The sequence below is a fragment of the Sinocyclocheilus anshuiensis genome, unplaced genomic scaffold (genome assembly GCF_001515605.1).
Source record: "Sinocyclocheilus anshuiensis isolate Anshui unplaced genomic scaffold, SAMN03320099.WGS_v1.1 scaffold21, whole genome shotgun sequence".
Classification (NCBI taxonomy): Eukaryota; Metazoa; Chordata; class Actinopteri; order Cypriniformes; family Cyprinidae; genus Sinocyclocheilus; species Sinocyclocheilus anshuiensis.
The window spans coordinates 845,993-872,882 of record NW_015536472.1 but is presented as its reverse complement, the minus strand read 5'-3'; the positions used below and the strand labels follow the sequence as shown (position 1 = coordinate 872,882).

Below are 26,890 nucleotides of genomic sequence, written 5' to 3'. Positions count from 1 at the left end.
ATATATATATATATGTGTGTGTGTGTGTGTGTGTGTGTGTGCATACACAATAATTTATTTAAAATTATGATGTAATTTTTTTTAAATATATAATTAAATATATAACATACATTTTATATGTATATATGTGTATGTGTGTGTATTTATATATTTATTTATTTAATGATATATTTCACATATATTGTTTATCACACACACACACATATATACATATATTTATTATTTATTTATAAATGTATAATTACACCTATAACATACATATGTTATATATTAAAAATAAATATAAAATACGTTATATATTAAAAATAAAATATATATATAAAATACACAATATATATAATTAATTAATTATTTTTAATTATTAAAAAACATATTTAATTGAAATGTTTAATTGTATTTATACATGCTATTATATTTTTGTTTTTGCGTTAATAAAGCAGTACTTCCCCAAATAAGGTTTGGATCCAGTTTTACCAGAGATTTCAAAATGTCTCGAACAATGCTCAGATTTGCCAAGAAACCAACGTCTACAGTCAGAAAATCAGAGATATGATCTAGTCTGCTGTGTACTGTTGTTGTTTTGCTGTTGAACATCTGAGACAGAGTTGATTCTTGACAAGTACAAACTCCTTAAAGTCTCCTGAGCGATGAAAGATGTTTTTCTCTTGGAATCTAGTTTGAGATCTTTCCGTGTCTGTGATGAAGTGTGGAGTTCGTTTCTCTGTGTTTGTGCGCTTGTAAGATCCATGAAGCTGAAGGAACACACTTCAGCCCAAGGCTTGAATGATTGCGGCGGTTGAACGCTAGCGAGAGATCTGGGATTTGGCTCTGTGACCTTTCAGGGTCTGTCAGAGTCATTTGTTTGTGGGACGGCTGTGCTGTAATTATTCAGCAGGGGTTCAGTGAGTAAATCAGTGTGAGGAGCCAAACAACTCTCCTGAAACTCCCTGCACCTGCAGCATGGAAACATTCGTTTCTCTGGACGTCTCTCTCCTTCAAACCCCACCCGTCCTGATGCATTCACTTCTAGGAATAAGATGCTTTTTTTCCTCTCTCGTAGTTTCTCAGACTGAAGTTGCACACTGAACGTGTTTGATGTGTTCGTCTGTGTTGGTTTTTAAGATTCATCTCCACTAATTATGTGGGGATGAATGTTTTTTCATCTTGTGCTCAGATCTTGTGCTTCTTTTAGTATTTTCATGCCATGCAAAAAACCTAAAACCTTTCCTAAAGCTCTTACATGCATTGCACTGCGATTGCAAATCAAGTTTGTACTAATGTTGCAATATTATTTTGAGATGCTGTTAAAGGTTTTTTAATTAATATTTTGAATCAGTTATTATTTTTATATTTTTCTTTTAATTGTAAAGTTTTAGTAATTTTGTTCTTTGTCTCTCTCTATATATATATATATATATATATATATATATAAAGTGCTGTCAAATGATTAATTGCGATTAATCGCATCCAAAATAAAAGTTTTTGTTTACATAATATGTGTGTGTACTATGTATATTATGTATATCTAAATACACACACATGCATGTATATATTTAAGAAAAATATGTTTTTTTATATATAAAATATTTATATTTATAAATTATATAAATTATGTATACATTTCAATATTTGTAAAATATATACATGCATGTGTGTGTATTTATATATACATAATATACACAATATATATTGTTTTTATTAATTCTAATTTCAGTTTATTTTCCTTTTTTTAATGCATTAAACTACATGAAAATAAAATAATGTGTTACCTTGGCAACTAGCTGAAATAAAAAGTTTTGGTTACACTTTACAATAAGGTTCCATCTGTTAACATTAGTTAAGTACATTAGTTAACATTTAACTAACAATGAAAAATACTTCTAAAGCATTTATTAATCTTGGTTAATGTTTCTTTCAACTTTAACTAATATATTATTAAAATTAGAAGGTGTATTTCCTAATATCACTTAATGGACCTGAGCTAACATGAATTGACAATGAACAGTTGTATTTTTGTTATCTTTAACAAAGATAAATAAATATTAATAAATATTGTAAAAAAATGTATTGTTGATTGTTAGTTAATGCATTAACTAATGTTAACATATGGGACCTTATTATAAAATGTTAACAAAGTTTATATTTTATTTTATTTTATTTTATTTCAGTTAACATCCATTTTATTTCAAATAACAAAAATGTTTTTAATGGTTTTCATTTTCGTTGTAGTTAACTATAATAACCCTGATGCCGAGTTCATGTTCTGAATCACCGTACAAAATATGACTGGAAAAAAAAAACATTCACGTCTAAGTTGTTGAACTCATTAAAAGCTTTAAGTTGCAAACTTTTCTCTCATTTGGACACACTGTAAATAAAACATCAGACATTTCTGGTTACCAGAATTATGCTCTAAAAATATGGTAGAAACATTTTAAGTTTTACAGATTAGACTTAAATTTAAATTAAAAAGTTGAAATAATGTTAATTTACCAGATTATTAAAATTAGTTTTGAATGAGAGAAATGGACAATATGTTATTTATTTGTTTGTTTGTTTACTTAATATTAAGAAAAACACAAATATATAAATAATTATATATATATAATTAAATATTATTTAAATTATTTGTTTAAATACATATATTTAAATTAAAGCTTTTCCACAAGTTGAGGTTTAATACCAAAAAAAAATTACATTTAACAGTATTTTACCGTAAAATTACCTGAAATTTCCCAAAGCTGTTAGTTTTTCACTGTAGCAGAAAGGAACTTAAACAGGTTTTTACCGTAGTATTTTTTCTGTTAAAATTACAATGATTTTTTACAGCATTGTGACGTCATTTAAGAGCAGCTGTTAGCAACACTTTTCACCCTCTGCATCTCTATTTGATGTGCTTTATTACAGCCTGGTGTGTTTTAACTATTTTTGCACGAGAATGTAGTGTTGAATTATTGTAGAGATGCAGGATTTTCCTGTTACGAACACAAAAGCGACACACGGATCCTCTTTGGCCTTTTAAACGCTGCCGTCTCATAATTACGGCCATTCAGATGCAATCTGAGCGCAGTTTCACCCTGAAAACACGCGAGGCCGGAGGACAGGCATGGGTTTGATTGCAAACAGCTGGGTTTCCTCTGGATTTACGGGCCGTTTTCACACCTACGACACATGTGCCCTCTCTAGGGGGCTTTACTGAACAGCTGCCCACCTGTGAATGAGAACTGCAACGTACTCGATGCTAGGGCTGTCAAAATGACTGAAAAAATAAATTCGAATTTTCTACTTAAATATGATCAAAATTCAAATTATATTCGAATTTAAAAGGCATAATTTCAGTTAGGGTGAAGAAAAGCTTTTGGCTTCTCTCCTGAGGCCACAAGAGGGCGCATAAAGCAAAATATTATGCACATTTCTTTATTATGCATGGGTTCAACTGGATAGGCTAACGAAAGCATTCAAATGCAATCAATGACACAAACATCGTCATCGCATTTCGTGCGCCACTGATAAGGCTGCCGGACAGCTGACGCAGACCTTAAATTTCGAATGCAGCGTTTTTTTGTTTTTTTTTATTCGACGAATATTCGAAATGCACTTTTTTTTTTTGACAGCCCTACTTGACGCTTTGACCTCTTTCAGAAGAGCAGACGTGATTAAATAATGGAAGTGAGGTCCAGATTGAGAGGTTTAGGGTCTGTAAACACTCGCAGGCTTTGCTGCTTGTTTGCAGCTCATCTTTAGCAGTCGCTTGAAGAATCGGCTGCTAAAACAAACACGTGGTTGATCTGAGCGCAGTGGGCTCTCGAGGGGGAAGTGTAGAGTTGAGCTGTCCATTATCTTCGGCTGAAGCCTGTATTGTGGCTCTGATGGCCGCTGAATGGCTGTTTGTGTATCTAAAGGCACTGATAGCTCACCAGTGGAGATCAGGATTATTTGCTCTTGGAGATCCTGCTGGGCGTCAGAAGCTCGTTAGAAATGTAAATGACGATTCTTCACTGTCGTTACGTGTTACAATAGCTAATTACCATTTCTTAAAGGTTTTATTTTCTTTGAAAAGTAGTTTGATTGTGTAGAGCTCAGTGAAAGGGCTGGACGATCCTTAATATATCGTAGTATTTATTTATTTGTCAGTGTATTTTACATTTATTTATTTAGTGTTTTGTTTTGTTTTTCTAAATATTTAATTATGCATGTAATAATTGTATAATTCATCTTGCTGGGTCATTACATGGCTGTTTTTGGTGGTTTTTGTACCACGTTAGTTTATTTAATGAAGTATTTTTCAAATGGCATCATAGATATAGTCAATCCAGTATTTGTCCTGCATAGTCAGTCTTCTTTATTGTATTTCAATATAAATTATATACTCTGGGGTCCAAAAGTCTGAGACTGCTACTGAAAATTCTTTTATTTTGCCTGTATTTTTATTTATTTATTTACATTTTTGTTTAATGGGTAAATGACATACAAGTGTTCAAGATAAAGAAAAGGAAAAATATTTTAAAAATCTAATTTAAACACATCAAGTTCTTAGAAATGTACAATTTGTGTGTGTGTGTGTGTGTAATAAATAAGTAATTGATTGCAATTATTTAAAATAATAATAAATAATAATTATAATATAATAAATAATAATTAAACATTTTTAGATAATAATGATAATAATAATCATTTTAATTATTCAATATTCTATCTATCTATCTGTCTGTCTATATATCTTATCTATCTTATCTGTCTGTCTGTCTATCTATCTATCTATCTTATCTTATCTATCTATCTATCGTATCTATCTTATCTATCTATCATCTATCTATCTATCTATCTATCTATCTACCTATCTATCTATCTATCTATCTATCTATCTATCTATCTATGTATGTATCATCTATCTATCTATCTATCTATCTATAGATAGATTTTTTTATCCCAAAATAAATTTTTATTCAGAAAGGGTTTATTTTCTTGGCCTGTGATGTATTAAATGTGTTGTGGATGTAGAAAGCAGTTTGTGGTCTGATGAGATTTGGCAAACGTTTGCCTGTTCAGGATCATTTTCCAGCTCTCATTTGTCGTAATATAAGAAACATCTTTATTTATTACACGTCTTTGCGTTCTGATGTGTATTTTAAAATGTGCAGCCAGTCTGAAAGACTGTAATACTTGCTATATTATATATATATATATATATTCACCTGTAGGATTTCATGTGTTTTCCAGGAATCAGTCACCATATCTAAAGTGAAAATGGGTCAGGCTGTTTTAACCCGGCAGTTGAAGTTTTGGATCATATTTCTCTCCCATAGTACATTAATATCATATTTTAGCACCTCTTTTATCAGCCTGTGTCTTTCTGACCAGTTTTACTTTATTTTTCATTAAATACCAAAGGAGATTTTTAGCATTTAAAATGAATTTCTGAGGACTTCTGTGTCATGCAATGAAAGTGGCTTGTGATTTATCCTGTCAAGCTCTGAGAAAAGTACAAAACTGATCAAATTTCATAAAAAAAAATTGTCCTTGTGTACTATATTCATGGAGGAAAGTAAACAACATGGGGTCAGAACGTGTGTAAAAATATTTTTTATTCCGTCAAATTCTATATATAATTAATTTTTATTTATTTATTTATTAGTTTATTTTTTTTATTTGTTCTTTGTTTATAAAGTTATTTAAATTATATTCTAAAACTTAAAGATTATCAAAATATGTTCAAGCATCAATATATAATACTAATAATAATTATTAGATTTAATATTTTAAATCAATTAAATAATTTAATTTAAATCTTAAAAAATAAATATTATTTGTAGTAATTATTCTGTGATTATTTATTCTTATTCACAATAAAATTAAATATATAAAAATCATATTATATATAAATGATTAAATATTGATAAATAATATATTATTTGTAGTAATTATTCTGTGATTATTTATTCTTATTCACAATAAAATTAAATATATAAAAATCATATTATATATAAATGATTAAATATTGATAAATAATATATTATTTGTAGTAATTATTCTGTGACTATTTAATATAATTATTCTTCTCAATAAATATAAATAAAAATTCATATTATATATTAATAATTAAATATATAAAATATATTGTTAAATATATACAATTATATTATTTAATATTTTGAATAAATAATTCAGATAAGTGTATTCATTTAAATTCTTTATTTAAAATAATAAATAAAATTAGTAGTTAAGTTATTATTTGTAAATAGTTTTTTATATATAATTATTTAAGATTTTTAGCATTTACAATGAATGTAAGAGCTGCGTTTTTTCCACATGATGGAAGTGGCTTGTGATTTATACTGTCAAGCTGCAAAAAAAGCATAAAAATTAGGTCTGTAACGATTCACTCAACTCACGATTCGAAGACAAATTATAAATTAAATGTGTCCTTTTATTATTGCTTGAACGAAATGCTGCACGTTTCTTTGGGAAATTGAAATATAACACTATAATAATATACTAATATAGCACTTGCATATTATTGCTCTTTTGTTGGTTTTGATTGCTTCTATTGTCCTCATTTGTAAGTCGCTTTGGATAAAAGCGTCTGCTAAATAACAAAATGTAAATATAATGTAAATGTAAATAACGATTTTAATTCAATTTTAAAACAAGCCCCAAATCAAATAAATAAGTAACACAAATAGAGAAAATACCATCTAAACTTTTCTAAAGACAGTAAGTTCCCCTCAGACATACATTCATATAAACTCCTACCCCTAATTGAATCACGATTTGTTTAGCATCTCAACCGATTTGAATCGTCACATATTTGAATCGATTTTCAACCGGCTCGCGGTTAATCGTTACATCCCTAATAAAAATGGTTAAAAATGTCCAAATGAGTGCTATTTTCTGAAGTTATATGATGCTGTTATATCATAATGATCTCTTTTTTGTCCTTTTTTAGAGGTTTTAAGTATGAGTACAACTCACTGTTTGTTGTAACCTTTAGATTTGTAGATCACACGAGTCCTGTGACTGGAGGCCTGTTGTTAGCGTTAGCTTTTGTGACCATCTGTCTGTTTGGTCCTTGACACTTGTATTATCCTGTCATACGGGTCCTGCGGCGATCAGACAGCTCCGGGCTCCGCAGGGGCGTCTCTTTGACCCCGAGATCACCTTCACAGAGCTGTTCATCTTTCACTGATTTCAGTCAAACCGCAAGGACAAGAACTCAGAGAGCCGTGCAGTACAGTAGGGCCTACACTAGATAGATCACATCTGGTGCTGTCTGTTGAGTGCGCACTAGGACTGAGTAATATGATGGTCTGTTTGGCACTGTGAAGTAAAGTTTAGTCAACTATTGTACTGAATTCATGACTCTGATAATATTATAACACTATTTTGACTGGTTTGAGTGTTTCATTTTAAACTGTTTCATAATGTGAAGCTGTTTTTGAGTTATGTCAGACTGATTCACTCATTTGATTTGATTCTGATCTTTTGCAAAAATAACTTTAAATACAAGTGTTTAAATTTCTGGTTTATATATATATAAAGTTTTAAGAAGTAAATGTAATTGAATAATTGAATTATTAAAAATATAAAATATTAATATTTATATTTAATGAAATTTACTTATTCAATTTAATAATAATTGAGTAATTTAAAGTATTTTTGAAAATAGTAAAAATAATTTGTTGCAATAATTATTTTGTAATTATTTAATATAGTCATTAAATTATTTTTCATTAAATTTAAATAGATGGTTTATCAAAATTAGGGTTAATGAATAAACCTAAATTAATTGAATTATTGAATTATTCATTAATATAAAACACGAATAATTACTTATCTAATTTAATTATTCAAATTGAATAATTAATGTTTTTTATTTAAAATAGTAAATATAATTTGTAAGAATGATAATTCTATAATTATGTAATATTATTATTTTATTATTTTAATTATTAATAATTTTGTATTAAATGCAAAAAAGAGATTTCAAGGATTGAAAATCAGAGTTAATTGAATACTTGAATTTTTCCATTTTAAAATTAACCAAGTAAACCTTTGTTGAATTTCCAGCAAAAATGAATATATTATGATACATTCTCTGTGATTGAAAAGTTAGGAATAATTGCGATTTTTAAAAACATTTTTGAATGAAGTCCTTTATGCTCACCAAGGCTGCATTATTTGATCAAGAAATACAGAAATATTGTAAAATAACAATTTAAAATAAGTGTTTTCTATGTGATTGATTGCCGTGATCAACGCTGTATTTTCAGCATCATTACTCCAGTCTTCAGTGTCACATGATCTTCAGAAATCACTCTAATTTGCTGCTCAGTTATTCTTTCAAAAACATAAAAAAAACGAATTATTCCAGACTTTTGACCACTCATGTTTTACAATGTATTACACTGATTTAAAATAACATGATAAAGTGATGCTATGAGATCAGTGCTGGATGAATGGAAAGGTGAATGTAAGGTCAGATAAAAGGCTGACGGGATTTATGGAGCATTTTCATCATCCTGACCGCAGCGATATGCTCTGATTTGAGGGACTGTCAAATTTATAGCCTTACAAAATATGAGGGAATGATGACGTCAGCGGCAAGATGTTTTTAAGTCAATGCAATGCATGCACTGATAAGAGCAGGAATATGAGCTGAGAAAGGAAGCAGGGTGATTGTATAGATATGCATTCAGCTTTTGTTGGTGATAGACGGTGCCCGCTCGCTGTTGGCGAAGGAAAGCGGAAGCAGATGCCTTCAGGCTCACGCGTGTGTTCCTCCTTTAATCGGCTTACCTTGCCTTAAAAACCCAGAGAAACGAGACGGTTGAGTGACTAAACAAATCTGCTTCTGCTCACTCGAGCCATTTCAATAACGCGTCGTGATGCAGCAGACTCAGTCCTGCTTTCATAATCAGGTTTTCATGATTCTTTAGTAGTCATTTATTTGTAGTCAAGCACTGTTAGGATTGATCATGCGTAGTGTCAGAGGTTAGTTTAAATCAACACTAAGTATTAAAGTTCAGTGTGTGTCATCTTGCTGTGTTATAAAGAGTACTTTTATAAAGAGATCAGAATATCTGAAGCAGTTAGCAACCAATCAGAACACCCTAGCAAAAGCATAGCAACGCCCTGGCAACCACCTAGCTGTTATTATTTTCAGTATTTTATGTTTACATTATATATGTTTGTTATATTATGTTATATATTTCATATTGTTTTATGTTTGATTTTTAAAATATTTTCATATTTTAAATTTATTTTTTATATAGTTTGATGTATTTATTATATTTTATTATATATATATTTTTTCATATGTCATTCATTTTCTTATTTTATATTTTATTTCATTAAATGTTTTATGTATTTTTATATATGTTATATAGTTTTTATTGATATTCATTTTATTTATTTATTTATATTTTATTTTATGTATTATTTTGTTTTTATTTTTATTTTATATTTCATTTAATTTTTTAAATGTTTATATTTTATTTTATGTATTATTTTGTTTTTATTTTTATTTTATATTTAATGAAACTTTTATATATTTTTTTATTTATTTCATATTATTTTATATTTTATTTCATGTATTATTTTGTTCTTGTTTTTATTTTACATTTAATTTAACTTTATATATTTTTTTAGATTTATTTCATTTTATTTTTATATTTTATTTTATGTTAATTTTACGTAATGCTTTCTTTTTTATTTTCTATCTCTGCTTTGCCTTATTAATACATCTACATGGATATTTTAGATGACATCTCTGTCTCTCTCTAATAGAAGACATCAGAATGGAGGCCAGCGTTCCCGCAGAGAAGAAGGACTGCAAGTCGTCTGCTTTGGATGGAAACGTCTTCAGCGAGCTGCACAAAAAACCTTCCCCATCATCCCTGGCCAGAGGTACGAACTCGATTTCACTTCCTACTCTCTTCCAACTAGATATCTCTGCGTTTAGCTCTCAAATCACATGCATGCGTGCACAAATTCAAATTCGGTGCGTCCGACATCATTGGTTCTTGCATATCACATGACCAGTTGCATCGCATGCAGTGTGAATGAGATTTAAGAGTTGCACGTGAGGTTTAATGTGAAGCAGATGATGTGTTGAGTGTTTCTCGGGTTATTTATCACACCAGCCGAGAGCTTAAAGACTCCAGCGAGTCGAGGAAGAGAATATGCACATGAAATATGCATTTTAAAGATAAAATATGGCGCTCGAGGTGCCGGCCGTCACTGATAAGCCCCCGAGAGTCAAAGGTGAGCCTCCGTTGGGCCTGATATGAATCCTAAATTCACGTTTATTAATACCGAGCGAGCGGCGCGTCTCACACAAGTGCAGTCGACACGTAATCACGGCCGATTGGACGAGCCCGGCAGCTTTTAGCGCTCTGTTTGCTCTGAGATTAATCAGAAAGAGCGCGAGCATGTTTAAAACATGTCTTTAGGAGAGCGATAAAAGCGCTGAATAATGAGGCTCAAAGACCTTGTTCGTTCCTCCAGAGTGTAAGTGTTATGAATTAGTTAAAATGTCAGCGGCGGACAACACGCGCCGAGGCCGCCCTTTGAAATGGAAATACCTCTGCTGGATTTTTTTAGAGATCCATGAAGGAATTTGGTGGCCTGCCATTGTAAAGGAAAGAGAAATCCACGATTTGCTGAAGAAAGGAGCGGAAAAATAGGCCACACAGTGGCAACAAGACATAATTTATAGAGTGTGATTTTCACTCGTACATGATTAATATGATTCGTCTTTAACTGCTGGGTTAAATTATAACCGAGACTGAAGTGAAAGTGAATTTGAGATCCTAACTTTGTTTGATGGAACTAAGAAGTAGCATTGATGGTATCAGACGGAGGTTTTATTGATTTGTCAGGTATATTTGATCTAACTGTAAACCTTCTTGTATGCAAAGAAATGTTTAAAATCATTTTGAGACATTATCTTGGCATTTCTGCGCTCCCTTTGAGACATCGTTGAGATCTCTTTTGAAACTCTAGAAGAGAAAACAATATAAAAGACCTCGTCAATTCTACATTTGGCTGTTGAAAGATTCAATATTACTAGATAGAAACAATTAAACATTAGTTTTTAAATATTACTAGTTTATGAGCCATTCGATATTAATCAGTGTTATTGTTAACTAAAACTTAAACTATTAAAATAGTAAAAATTAAAAAAAAAAAAGTAATTAAAATAAAGCTGAAATAAAATAAAATATAACTCTTACATGAAAAACTTAAGCTTCAGTAATTAGGAAGAACAATAAGAGACCTCATTAAATCTACATTTGGCTGTTGAAAAATTACATTTTAGCAGGTAGATACAATTACAAATTTTAAAAATTGTTTTTATTAACTAAAACATAAGCTATTAAAAATAGTAATCATTTAAAAAAGTAATTAAAAAAAAAGCTGAAATAAAATATAAATATTAGATGAAAAACTTCAACTTAAAAAACTTCAATTAGAAAAACAAAAGAAAAAAATTGAAATGTTGCCTTGGCAACTAACTAAAATTAACAAGTTTGAGTTGAAGGACTAAATTACTAAAACTGAGATACCATTTTTTTTTTAATTAAAGCTACAGTATGTAGTAATATTTAAAAAAAAACTATATATATATAAAATTTAATTTTATATATTATTTATATGTTTATATTTTATTTAGTCTTTTTTCTATTATATTTTATTCAGTTTAAACTGAATATATTTATGTAAAAATAAAAACTAATTCAAAGCATTAATGAACATTGGCCTCAACTTCAATAGGAAGCAATTCAACGCAATAAAGAAAACTCTATGCCATAGGGTCTTTAAATACATTTTCTCTATTAATGTCATTGCTGTATAAGAGAAACAACTGAAACATTACAGAGATCTCGATTCATATGCTACTCTGATTATATACCATGGTACTGAATGGTTGCCATTATGCACTTTTGACACTCGGATCTGTCGTGGATGCAAACTTTCAGTATCTTCAGCAGAAGAGAGCGAGCATGTTTAAAACATGCATGTAGACCAGTGATAAGAGTTGTCTGTAATGAGGCCGAAAGAGCTTGTTCTTACCTCCAGAGTATAACTGGTATGAATTAGTGAAAGCGGCGGTCGCAGCGGTGGACGGCGGCCCGTCTGAGACCTTTGAAATGGTGTTTCTGCTTTCCGATTCATGAAAGACTTTGGTGGCCTGCCATTATTTCAAACGGTCATTAATTGTGCATCAAAGAATGGCGTAAAATCGTGACGTTTGTGATTGCAGTGTGAACAGGCTTTGGTTTTGGTGTGTGAAGGATGTTCTGAGAGACTCCAGACGGATGAATATTGATCACGGACTAACAGGTAGTTTTGATTTGAAAAACTGCTTCGAATCTGAGCTTAAACGAATTAAAACCACTGTTAATGAGGCCTGCAGCACTGTGTTGTTAGATGCTCCTCTGTATTTGTGAATGAAAACAACTCGATGTGACTGAGGTCATGCTTTACTGAAAATATGTTTTTGTGTAGCAACACAAAAAATACCCAAAACTCTAGAGGAAGCACATGTGAGAAACATATGAGACAGGAGAGACAAATCATGTTGTAAATCTACCTGTTTCTTGTGGGATTAAATTTGAGCAGATTTAGAAACATTTTAAAAATTATTTTTAAAAAACGGACGAGCTGTTCAGTATATCTAGCTTAATCAGTGTGGTTATTATTAATTGAAAGTTAAACTGTTAAAAAGTATTTTCGGTCATTGAGATAAAATAAAATCACTAATATTTGGAATTAGCTTTTATTTGTATATAAATATATTCAGTTTAATTAAAATAAAATATAAAATAAATATAAAATAAAACAAAATATATAAATAAAATATAAAATGAAATGAAATATAAACAATACATTAAATAAATTAAAATAAAAAATTTTGATAAAAAATATTAAAATTGAAATAGAATAGAAAATAGAATAGAAAAAAATAGAAAAGTAATTTTCAAATAACTGAAATAAGTTTAAGTTGAAGGACTAAAATTACTTAAAATATCTAAATGTATTTTAAAAATGACTAAAAAATAATTAAAACTATATAGAAATTAAAAAAAAACGTTTAAAATGACAAAAGCACATAATAAAATGACCAAAATGTTTACAAAATAATTTTATTTAGTTTAACTTGATGCACTAAAATAAACTAAAACTGAAATAAAAATGAATAAAAACTCTATAAAGATATTTAAAAACAACAAAAACGACACAATAATCTTTAACCAAAATTAACATGGCCTATATGACTCATTTATCTTCTGTAAAACGCGAAAGAAGATATTTTGAAAAGTGTTTCAGTGTTTTATTGTTCTCTGTACAATGTTGTCTGGTTTCTAACATTCACAAGTAACTTGGAAAAAGTAAGTCATAAATGTTTGCAACGAATTTAGGGTGAGTAAATGATGGCAAAAGTGTCATTTTCGGGTGAACAATTCCTTTAACTAGCTTAACCAGCAATGACTTCCTCAAGCAGCTGCACCAGAAAGATTGGCGGTTTTCTCATGAAGCGCTAGAAACCAGCATAAACCTGGTCTGTGCTGGTCTCTTCAGCAGGATTGGTTTAGTAGCATCCGATCTCTAAATAAATGCGGCGGAAGAGCCTCAGCTGTTTGCTAGCGCCCGGCGACAGAGCAATTACTTATCGCTTTAATCCGCTTTATTATCCCGGCCCGTAGACTCTGATAAGTGAATATGCAGCGCGGGGCCCGAGAGACGAGGTCCTTGAACCCTGTATCACATTCCCTCGAGCCTGGAGTCGCCACTTTTAATATACGCTCGCATTCGGCCGCTTTACGGTCAGTGTGGAGTTTACAGAGTCATGCCCACCGCGAAGACGCCGCTATTAAAGCGCTCTGTTTTACACCCCTGTCTGCCGTTATTTATCCCCGACGCTTTCCTCTCTATCAGAGAGCACGGCTAATGCAGACTTTTAATATGTTATTTACACATAAAAAACAAGCTATTTGTGTGAGGAGGGGAAAATAAATGGGCCGCCGCTCCCCTCGGCTCTGTTATATCTGAGTTTAACAATCTGGATTGCTAATAGAACCATTTATCATGAGAGCCGGTCATTTGTTTTGTGTTAGGGGCCTGGGGCCCGCTCTCACAGACCTCTATGGAAATGCAAGCGCGAATTATGAACCCGAGCGCGAGTCACCTGATTTAAAAGGGAAAACAATGCATGCATTCAATTAAAATGCGAGCAGGTGTCTCTGCTGTGACGCTGCGAGTTCTCAATGCGTGAGGGTTATAAATGCGGTCGGGATGCAAACTTGTGAACGGCGACCTTGGATAACGGAATGCGCTTTGCATGTTGTGTTTGCATTGATGCATTTGGCAGATGCTTTTATCACGTTGCATTCATGAAATATCAGTTCATGCATTCTCTGCAGCGCCTAAAATTAACACTCAAGCGCCAAATGTGAGTGAAAGTTGGTCAGTAATTTAGTTTTGTATTATATTTGAGAAATGCCTGAGAATGCGATATGGTTTAGCATAAGGTTTAGCATTGTAATTATATAAATATAAAAGAGTTTCAGTCACTTATAAAGTGCATTTGAAAATATAATGTGCGCCAAACGTCTTGCAATGAGAATGAGTTTATACATTTGTTGTCAACAAAAGAGAAGCATTTCAAAAGAGAAGTTTCCCTGTGGTTTTCTGCCAAAATATAATTAAATATAATAATAATATTTTTATCAATATTTAATATAAAATATATATAATATTTATATAAATTATTATTATTATTATTAATAAATATTTTACAATTCAGAAGTATTATAGTGATATTTCTTTATTGATTTGTTTGTATAATTTGATTAAATAATAATTTAATTAGTTAGTTAGTTATAGTGATATTTATTTATTGATTTGTTTGTATAATTTGATGAAATAATTTAGTTAGTTAGTTAGTTAGTTAGAAAAATTGCAATTAGGTGTTTCTACAATGTTTTAATGAAATAATGCACATACAGTTTTTATAAAAAACAAACAAAAAAAACAAACAAAACGCTACTACTAATGATAATATTAGTATTAGTATTAGTAATATTATTAAATACTATGTAGTTCAGTAATATTATAGTGATATTTATTTATTGATTTGTTTGTATAATTTGATGAAATAATTTAGTTAGTTAGTTAGTTAGTTAGAAAAATTGCAATTAGGTGTTTCTACAATGTTTTAATGAAATAATGCACATACAGTTTTTATAATAAAAAAAAAAAGCTACTACTAATGATAATATTAGTATTAGTTTTAGTAATATACACATTAAAAATATTATTATTATTAAAGACTTTGTAGTTCAGTAATATTATAGTGATATTTATTTATTGATTTGTTTTTAGAATTTGATGAAATAATACTAAACATAATGTATTATTATTATTATTATTATTATTATTATTATTATTATTATGATTATTTGTTAATTAATAATTCATTAGTTAGATGTGTTTCCACAATTTGTTCTGCCTGTGTTTTTTTTTTTTTTTTTATGAAACCATGCACCTACCGTTTTATGGATGGAAAAAAATGTTATTGCCGAATGTTGTCAAGTTTTTACAATTTTCTCAAGTCACTGGCCATTGCCAGTTTAGTTTCAGGCCCTGATTCCCTGGAAATGTTGCCTTTTGTTAATGCATTCAACTGCAGCATGCACGCATGCATCTTGATAAATGGCAATAAGGAGCAGCTTTTGTAGTGTTTTGTATTTATCTGAATTGCAGATTTCTCCAGTATTATTCATGTATTCAATAGTGCAATTATTCTTTCTGCAGAAGTGAGATTGCAAACTTTGGTGCAAAATATTACACTATATATAGAACACACAAAAAAATCAATGCATTTCTACGGCGGCGTGAGGTTGCACAGCGGAGCAGCTGAAGTTGCTCAGGGGCCTGCGGGTAATGACTTGATTAACTGGAATCGGTGACTCACGACATACATCATGGTGAAAGTGAGTTAGTCGTGTTGCGGCGTGATTGATGGCCGCGCTAAGCGCCGCTGCAACCGTGTTTTCTGCTGAGTCGGGTCAGTCCTGAGGGAAGCGGCGGGCAGGATGCTTAACATCTTTACAGCCGCCACACAGACAATACAGGGTCAAGTGCAAATGCATATGCTTAAACGCATATTTTGCTGCATGCAAACGCAACATAAATTGATTTATGACGGCTTGTGTGTGTGATTGAGTGCGTTTAAGTGAAGCGCCAATACCTGACGTCTCCGGAAAGAGGTTTTGTCTTGTTAAAATGACACTGTTTGATTAATAAGCATTTAAAAACATGCCTTATCTTCTCCTCACGCATCCCACGTCGCATTTTATGTTGCATTATTCAAACCCGGTGCATTTTGTAAGAGGACGAGGGGCGGGATGGATGGTTGCAGGCCGGAGCGTGGAAATAGTTTTTTAAGAGAGGCCGGTTACTGATAAGGACAGTTTGCTTTATCACCTGCATGAAGTCGCTGTGGTGACAGTGAATAATTGACGTAGGCGGGCTGCCGGCCTCACGGTAACTCCAGGGGTCAGAGCGGCTGGCAGAGAAAAATGTGTCCGAAGCGGCTCTGCGTCCACCTCCGACTGCAAAAGCACGTCCACTAATCTTCCTGAGGAGGAGTTTTCTTTCTTCCCTTCCTTCTCTCGTGCCTTCTAAATGAGTCTCTCACAGGACGGCTTTGCAGGCCTACAGAGGCTCCCACTCTCTCTCTCTCTCTCTCTCTCTCTCTCTCTCTCTCTCTTTAAAACAGTGTGCAGCTTCACTGTGTGTATATGCAGTAATGCAGCAGATCAAAGAGAAACAAACCGCAGAAACCCAGAGCAGCTCTTTCTATCGTTTATTCATTCTGTCGTTTGCTCTTTCTTTATTTTGTTTGTTCATTCTGTCGTTTGTTCTTTCTATCATTTGTTCGTTCTGTGGTTTGTTTGTTCCATTTTTTGTTCATTCTGTCATTTGCTCTTTCTATCGTTTGCTCTTTTTTTCATTTGTTCGTTCTATCACTTGCTCTTTTTAAAAAAAACAATTTGTTCTATCACTTGCTCTTTCTTTTGTTTGCTCTTTCTATCATTTGTTCGTTCTGTCGTTTGCTTTTTCTATTGTTTGCTCCTTTTTCATTTGTTCATTCTGTCACTTGCTCTTTCTTTATGTTGTTTGTTCATTCTATCGTTTTCTCTTTCTTTCGTTTGCTCTTTCTTTCGTTTGCTCTTTCTATCGTTTGCTCTTTCTTTTGTTTGCTCTTTCTTTCGTTTGCTCTTTCTTTTGTTTGCTCTTTCTTTTGTTTGCTCTTTCTATCGTTTGCTCTTTCTTTCGTTTGCTCTTTTTTCATTTGTTCGTTCTATCCTTTGCTCCTTCTATCATTTGTTCGTTCTGTCGTTTGTTTGTTCCATTGTTTGCTCTTTCTTTTGTTTGTTAGTTCTATAATTTGCTCTTTCTTTCATTTGTTCATTCTATAGTTCGATCTATCTATCTTTCTATCGTTTGTTTGTTCTGTCATTTATTTGTTCTATCTATCTGTCTATCTATCAGACAAACGTAAACGTAAAAAATACAGCCATATTAAATGGTAGTTTGTTGCGTTGCCTCTTGTACTTGAAGTAGCTGTGCACATTTTTCTATATTCCTGCATATAAAAACATGGTAGTTTCATGGTACTTTTCTTATGTACCACAGTATCACCATGTGTTTTGGAAGAGTACATTAGTGACCATGAGAGTTAATCCAGAATAAAAGCTCTGTTTTGTCCTCGTTTTACATGTAATGAAAACGCCGCTGCTGCAACAAAGACGCCAATTATTTCCATCTTTGCCCACATGGAAGCAGTTTTGCGTGGCAGTAATGGCTCTGCAGGCTACATACATTTTGTAAACATTTAGCTTGATGGCTTTGTGCGATTCGCGTCTCTTTAATCTGAGATTTCATTTGGGGCCCAGAAAGAGAGAAAGATTAGGTATACTAACTCCAAGCCGCTCGGCCGCACATTTCTCAGTCTATATATAGAGGTGATTGCCAGATAAAAATCAACTTCATGGCTTCTTCTTCTTTTTTCTTTAGCGAGCAAAGAAAGAGGTTGTTTCTCGCGCCGCGGTTGAGTCATTAAAAGAGACTCCGAACAGCCCAGAAATCACAAGAAAGAAAAAGAGGAAAAAGTCAAGCCTTATATCAAACACTGCACTTAAACCGCAAGGGTTTTATGCATTATATATCAGGCGTTTCTGAAGAGAGGCCGTGCCACGTTTTTATCCACTGAAATAATTAAAAAGCCAGAGGGATTGAGTTTTCACACACTAACACATGTTGTTTAGCGATGGCGTGGTGTTATTATGAGCTCACAGGGTTTGGCCGCGTTATAATAACAAGATACAGCCAAGAATCAAGAAGCATGTGAGTGAAAACCAGCTGTGCTCAATGAAACACTGCAATTAAGTGTATCAGATATTATTTGTTGCATTGGAACGCTTGATTCAGGCATCAAAGCCGAGACATAAATCTCACCCAGACGAGAGTCGCCCGAAAACAACACGCCCCATTCCTGCCCGTTTACAAGTGTTGGAGAGAAATATGAGCGCTTGGGGGGATTCAGCAAACTCCCGCCGCCTCTCTATTCATCCCTCTCTGCTCTGTGTTCCCAACGTCCTCCGAGACGCCGCGCGCGACCTCTGGGATTTGACGGGGTTTTTACGGAGCACAGGCTTCCATCCCTAAAGACACAGACCTCCAATCCTTCATCTGCTGTATTCCCAGCTGAAGCCGCTCTGTTGCTGTTTAGAGGCCGTTTCTGTGGAACACAAAATAATGCGACTTTTAACCCAAACGCCTGTTTTTGTTATCTAGAGAACAACCACCAGGTGATTTTCAGGTGGATCTTTTTTTTTTTTTTTATGTAAATATTTTGCATTAATTTCCCATTTACACTAGCATTTGAAAATTTGGGGTCAGAATGATTTTTCAATGTTTTGTTCTCTTGTGCTCAACAAGGCTGCATTAATTTGATCAATAATACAGTGAAAAAATTTATAATATTATTACAGTTTAAAATAACTGTTTTTTATGTTAATATATTTTAAATTATAATTTATTCCTGTGATGCAAAGCTGAATTTTCAGCAGCCATTACTCCAGTCTTCAGTGTCACATGATCTAGGAGAGTAACACGGTAAAATAATAATGTGCATAAAATAAAATAAACTAACTACAATTTAAAATTTCAAAATTTAACTTAAAAAATATTTTATTTATTTATAATATTTTATATATCATATTTTTTTTATTTTAAATAAATAATTACAAATATTTCAGTTAGTTGCCAAAGCAACATTTCTCATTTTCACTTAGTTCATCTTGATAAAAAAAATTACTAAAATAACTACAATTAAAACTGCAATAAAGATTACTAAATTACAAAATTACTAAAACTTTACTAAAATTAAAATGAAAACTACAATGAAAAATAGAAAAATAAAAACTAATTAAAAAACAGGGTTTTTATAGTTAACTAAAACCATTAAAACAAAACAAACAAGTTTTATTATTTTAAATAAAATAAATGTTAACTGAAATAAAATAAAATATAAAAACGTAGATTTATTTTATTTCAGCTAGTTTCCAATGCAACATTTCTAATTTAACCATAACTAAAACTAAAATTTAAATAAAATAACAATTTATAAAAACTATACAGACATATTTTAAAACAACAAAAAAATTATAAAAATTACAAACATTAGCTAAAATTAACACGAGAACAAATCAGAAAATAAAAAAATGTAATCATACAAAATATTACAAATAACTATAATAGTATCTCAATTATACAAAAAAACTACTGGAATACACTCAACTTCTATCCTGCAGAGCCTCGTTTGATTAACATGAAGTATGCGTAAACTATTGGTTAGCATGGTACATTTTTGTAAGGACTCCTGTGAGGAAAGGAAAGGGCCCTAAATGTGCACCAGATTTGATGTAGTTTAGACTGTGTTTCTTGTGCTTCATGACTGTTAAAGTGAGTCATGTTCTTCCTGTAAGAGAGTTTCTTCTCAGCCAGGCTCCAGAGCCAAGCATCCATAATAAACATCTGTGGATGAACACAGGGAGAGCAGCGCGTGTTTGTGTGTAAGAGCTGACAGACAGAAGCTCAGTGAGATGCACCGGCCCGTCCTGAAACACAAACACGGCCACACTGACCCTGTAACGGCCTGAAACCATATTTAAAAATATTATATTATATTATATTATATTATATTGTATTGTATTGTATTGTATTGTATTGTATTATATCATATCATATTTTATATTGTATTGTATTATATTATATTATTTTTTTCCTTGTTTAGGCATGTCATAATTCATTGCTTTATTTAAAGATTTCTTTTGCAATTAAATTATTTGTAAAAAATAAAAATATTTGTTTTTTATCAATCAAATATTTTTTTGATTGCAAAATTTATTTTTTGTAAAACATGTTATATTATATTATATTATATTATATTATGTCATGATTATTTTATTTACTGATTTCTCAATTATTGCATGGCACAAATATTATTATTTTATTTATTTATTTATTTATTTAGGATAAGTTGCGCTATTAAATGTAATTTCTCAATTGTTTCTCCTAGACAGCTGTGAGAGAAACTGGAGAAAAAGACCCCAGTAATCTCACACGTGTCTCCTCTAGAGTTTCAGAAGAGATCTCGACAGCATCTCAAACTGTGCTCAGATTTGCCAAGATCCCGAGTCTGCAACCAAAGACCACAACATGACCTCGACCGTTCATTCATTTCTGTATGACGACTGTTGAATCGTGTGTCTTATTTCTCCTCCGGGATTTTAGGAGACACATCTGAGGAATGGTTGATGCTCAAATGCAGATCTGCTTTAAGTCTTGTGAGCTGTGAGAGAGAAGCAGCATCTCGTCTGCTGGAGTCTGTGGTGTCTGTTGCATCTCTGTAAAGCGCCTGCAGGTTTCTGGCGTGTCGCTCTAGTTTACCTGCCTGCTGTGTTGGGGTTATTAGTCTGTCATCTCCGGCTCTGTCGCGTCTGATTGATGTCTCGCGGCCGGCTCGCTTCAGTGTTTCCTCGGGTTAACATCCCGCCTGCGGCCCTGTTCTTCTGTGTGGCCCCGGGCTGCATAAGAAGCGCTGCCAGGACTCAGCGCTGTGATCTGTCTTTAAGGAAACGCAGCGATCCTGGAGTGTAAAGCTGCCAGCAGACGAGGCCTGGATGGGTTTTGCGTTCGCTGCATGTCGAGACGGCGTGTTTCTGAGCTGCTGACGCCTGCATAAACCAGTGAAGATAATTAACACAATGACATCTTCAGATATTACATAAACAGACACTCAAGCTGTTTTTATGCTAGTTTGTTCATGTGCTTTGAGTAAGCATCTCAAATCCAAAGTGAATAAAATAATTACGAATCAGAAATGATGCAGTAAACATTTTTTTCTTTAGAGGAACTTGCACTGATGAATATTTTTAAATGGTTTATATGAAGTTTTAATTTTTTTTGATTATGTATAAACTGTATCTATATTATTATCTATAAAACAGACATTCACCGACTGTTTAAAATTTGTATATATTTTATTATATAATGTTATATGTTATATTATATATACTATATATATATATATATATATATATATATACACGTTTTATATTGTAAAAAAAAAAAGATACAATTTTAGATTATAAAAGTAGATATTCACACATAAATGTATTTATTTTTTGTTGTTTTGTTGTGAACTAAGTAGGATGCCATGGGGGGAAAATAAATTTAAAAAAGCACAAAATTATGTTTTGAAAAAAATAATAATAATAATAATTTTGTCCATACAGTAAAATTCAGTGAGGTCTAAATTAGTTTGAACTCTAACTCTTAAGAAAGCAAAATCCGATTTGGCTTCACATTGACTTTAGTTGAAACTTTCACTGTATGTTTAAAAATAGCCAAAAATATATGAAGAAATATGAGTAAAATAAAAAAAAATAAAAAAATGTAAGATTAAAAATGTACATAGAATTTGTACGATTTTTAACAACACATGCCTCTATATTAGTCATTTATCACAGCAGCAGCTCAGAAACGAAATGTTGAGGTATTCTGAAGCTGAACCGAGGGGAAGTGTGGCGTCGCTGCAGAAACCACACGTTACTCACAAGTCAGCCAGATGTGGAGCTGCAGCGCACATGTGGATGAAAAATAAACCAGACGCTCCGGTAAACCCACTAAGTGCTTGTTATTTGTGACCCTGGACCACAAAACCAGTCATAAGGGTCAATTTTTCGAAATTGAGATTTATACATCACCTGAAAGCTGAATAAATAATATTTCCATTGATGCATGGTTTATTAGGATCTGACAATATTTGGCTGAGATACAACTATTTGAAAATCTGGAATCTGAGGGTGCAAAAAAATCTAAATATTGAGAAAATCATCTTTAAAGTTGTCCAAATGAAGTTCTTAGCAATGCATATTACTAATTACAAACTAAGTTTTGATATATTTACTGTAGGAAATTTACAAAATATCTTCATGGAACATGATCTTTACTTAATATCCTAATGATTTTTGGCATAAAAGAAAAATCTATCATTGTGACCCATACAATGTATTGTTGGCTATTGCTACAAATATACCCCAGCGACTTAAGACTGCTTTTGTGCTCCAGGGTCACATTTGTTCTGAACGTTCTAATTAGCCCGGTTACGTTGACGAGCTCGATGTTTTGTCTCTGACCGACCCGTTTCATTTCTGTCCTACTGGATTAGATTTGTGTATAACTTCAGTTTTAGCGTTGAAGCTGCGCCCATGAAGTTTTTACTTCTCGATAAAACATTAATGCAAAGCTGTTTTATGAGAAAAAACGAATCTGAACCTCATCAGCAACTTATTCTGACCAGAAACTGCTCACTTAGAGAGGAAGAGACCGCTGACATAAGTCATATTTAATGTCATTGCATTGGACTAAAACGTACTGATTTTGCTTACAAAGAGTATAACAACTTCCCAAAAAGGCCTTGTTGCACTTATGGTCAAAAATGAGTCAGAAAACGTGCTTTCTTTCAATTAGCACTGATTGTGTTTCTTTTTGGAGCTGATTGATCATAGGTGTCATTGATCTGAGCTCATGCACCTCAGTTTTTAAGTACATTTTGCCAAAATTATCCACAAATAGTGTGTTTTCGCTCAAAAACTGGTGCATAAACTCAGTGAGTCCTATGATCAAACGGTTACAAAAAGAAATACAAAACCTGTGCTAACTGAAAGAAAACAAGATTGAATCCAAGATTTGATGATGATATAACATAATGAGAGATTTACAAGCAATTTTCAACCAGCAGGTCATTTTTGACCGGGAACACAAAATTATGTGAAGGATTTTCAGAGTAAATTTTTCAGAGTCATTTCTTTAAATATCAAAATTGAGTTTTTGCATAAAATAAGAAAAAACATCTTCCAATGGGGTCAGAAAAATAAACTTTTTCTTTGCGTCAATTTGCATCTCAACTTGCTCGTAATGCATCGTAATTTAATAATATTTCGATATTTGTACTGGAAAATGTCAAAAATACTAAGTAAGAAAAATGTTTTATGCTAAAATCATGGTTGTGAGTTTTGCACTGACATGCACCAATATATTCTTCAGAAAGCATAAAAATCTCGTGTTTAAGAGTGGTTCATTATCTTTAATTAAACTTTTTCTTCTTTATAGCTTGTCATATGATCTCTGACTAACACCTAAGCTGTTGTGGTGAATTCTGACCCGTGCACTCATCTTCACTGACCCGAACCAACCGTAGAGGGACTATTAACCAGAGGCAGCTGCTTCCTTCCAGTGTTTCTGATTCAACATGAAACTCATTGTGGGTTTTTCCCATCGTAAACACTGAAATGCTAATGACCGCCTATTAGTTAACCCAACGCTTTGGTTAGTGTTACCGCAGAGTTCAGAGACGGAAACTTTAAGGGTTTGTGGACCAGATGTGATGAAAAATAATCGAGCGCGAGCGAACGAAGCTGAGATCAGAACAGCAGAGCGATATGAACAGACTTTGGGTCAGTGTGGTGTTGATCCGTTATGCAAATCATCAGTTCCAGGGTTGTGTTCAAAGCCGAGGAGTTGAAAACATCCCGAGCTCCGCTGGGCCTCATAAAGACTCAGCGAGCTCCTCTCAGACGTCAGCGGCTCTGACAAACGCTGCCGCCGAAGGGGGCTCCGATCGCTTTCAGTAAATCTTCACCCTCTTGGCTGACAAAAGATCGGCTCTTGAATGAAGTTCTTTGTGCTCAGACGGGCTGGTTCCTCGCGGCCCCCTTCGAGTGGCTGCTCAGAGTCCCCTCAGCTCTCGAGTGAAGTGCCAGGACGTCCCGTGGCACGAGCCCATCGAGGGCTCAGTGGGATGATGTCACTCGGTGTTGTGTGATCGATGGTTTGCTGTGTGTCTCTGTTGTTTTGATGCTGATCTGGATGCTAGTGAGGTGAAGTGAGAGACAGACTACAGTCTGCAATGAGAATCACTGACGAGCAGGAGCTGAGACCCGACTCTCTGTCCATTCTGTCTATCTGTCCATTCAGTCGTTCTGTCTATTCTGTCAATCTATTGATTCTGTCTATCTATCCGTTCTGTATATCTGTCCATTCTGGCGTTCTGTCCATTCTGTCATTCTGTCTATCCATTCTGTCTATTTGTCCATTCTGTCATTCTGACTATCTGTCCATCTATTGATTCTGTCTATCTATAAACCAACCTTCCGCCACCTACTGGTGCACTTCCGCCACCTACTGGTCTAGAGTTATTAGGGCACATAGTGGGATTGGAGAAATTTATATATATTATATATATAAATTTATATTATTTATATTTCTATATAAATATATATAATTTGTTTTTACATCGTCTCCCATCTCCTGTACAAACTCGCTTTTCTTAAGTAGATTCAGTGATTACTTTTTACAGTGTGTCTATCTATCCGTTCTGTATATCTGTCCATTCTGTCCATTCGATCGTTCTGTCTATCTGTCCATTCTGTCATTCTGTCTATCTGTCCATCTATTGATTCTGTCTATCTATCCGTTCTGTCTATCTGTCCATTCTAGTGTCCTGTCTGTCAATTGATTCGGTCCGTTTTGTCATTCAGTCATTCTGTCTGTCTATCAATTCTGGCATTCTGTCTATCTGTTCATCTGTTGATTCTGTCTATCTATCCATTCTGTCTATTTGTCCATCCTGTCCATTCTTTCGATCTGTCCATTCTGTCGTTCTGTCTATCGATTTTGTCTATCTGTCCATTCTGTCTATCTGTCCATTCTGTCGTTCTGTCCATTCTGTTGTTATGTCTGTTTGTTCTTTCTGTCCATTCTGTCGTTCTGTCTGTCCGTTCTGTCTATCTGTCCGTTCAGTCGTTCTGTCTATTCTGTTATTCTGTCTATCCATTCTGTCTTTTTGTCGATTCTGTCATTCTATTGATCTGTCCGTTTTGTCATTCTGTAGTTCTGTCTGTCCATCAATTCTGGCATTCTGTCTATCTGTTCATCTGTTGATTCTGTAAATCTATCCGTTCTGTCTATTTGTCCATTCTGTCCATTCTTTCGATCTGTCCATTCTGTCATTCTGTCTATCGATTCTGTCTATCTGTCCATTCTGTCGTTCTGTCCATTCTGTTGTTCTGTCTGTCTATTTGTTCGGTCTATCTGTCCATTCTGTCTTATCTATCCATTCTGTCTATTTGTCCATTCTGTCATTCTGACTATCTGTCCATCTATTGATTCTGTCTATCTATCCATTCTGTCTATTTGTCCATTCTGTCATTCTGACTATCTGTCCATCTATTGATTCTGTCTATCTATCCATTGTCTATCTGTGCATTCTATCGTTCTGTCTGTCTGTCCATCTATTGATTCTGTCTGTCTATCTATCTGTTCTGTCTATCTACTGATTCTGTCTATCTATCCATTCTGTCTATCTGTCCATTCTGCAGTTCTGTCCATTCTGTCATTCTGTCTCTGTCCATCTATTGATTCTGTCTATCTATCCGTTCTGTCTATCTGTCCATTCTAGTGTCCTGTCTGTCAATTGATTCGGTCCGTTTTGTCATTCAGTCATTCTGTCTGTCTATCAATTCTATCTGCCCATTCTGGCATTCTGTCTATCTGTTCATCTGTTGATTCTGTCTATCTATCCATTCTGTCTATTTGTCCATTCTGTCCATTCTTTCGATCTGTCCATTCTGTCGTTCTGTCTATCGATTTTGTCTATCTGTCCATTCTGTCTATCTGTCCATTCTGTCATTCTGTCCATCTATTGATTCTGTCTATCTATCCGGTCTGTCTATTTGTCCATATTTCATTCTGTCTGACCTCTCTGTCATTCTGTCTATCTGTCCGTTCTGTCATTCTGTCTCTCCGTTCATTCCATCATTCTGTCTATCGATTCTGTCTATCTGTCCATTCTGTCATTCTGTCTATCTGTCCATTCTGTCGTTCTGTCCATTCTGTTGTTATGTCTGTTTGTTCTTTCTGTCCATTCTGTCGTTCTGTCTGTCCGTTCTGTCTATCTGTCCGTTCAGTCGTTCTGTCTATTCTGTTATTCTGTCTATCCATTCTGTCTTTTTGTCGATTCTGTCATTCTATTGATCTGTCCGTTTTGTCATTCTGTAGTTCTGTCTGTCCATCAATTCTGGCATTCTGTCTATCTGTTCATCTGTTGATTCTGTAAATCTATCCGTTCTGTCTATTTGTCCATTCTGTCCATTCTTTCGATCTGTCCATTCTGTCATTCTGTCTATCGATTCTGTCTATCTGTCCATTCTGTCGTTCTGTCCATTCTGTTGTTCTGTCTGTCTATTTGTTC

At 33.1% G+C, this 26,890-nt stretch overlaps 1 protein-coding gene across 1 annotated transcript in view; it reads left to right on the top strand.

Moving 5' to 3' along the window:
• LOC107701691 (zinc finger protein GLI2-like) overlaps positions 1-26,890 on the top strand; it is a 105,444-nt gene that overhangs the window by 11,948 nt on the left and 66,606 nt on the right. The window contains exon 3 of the mRNA XM_016503794.1: positions 9,787-9,906. Coding sequence (XP_016359280.1) covers positions 9,798-9,906 — 109 coding nt within the window. The 5' untranslated portion in view covers positions 9,787-9,797. The remainder of the gene's footprint in view (positions 1-9,786; positions 9,907-26,890) is intronic.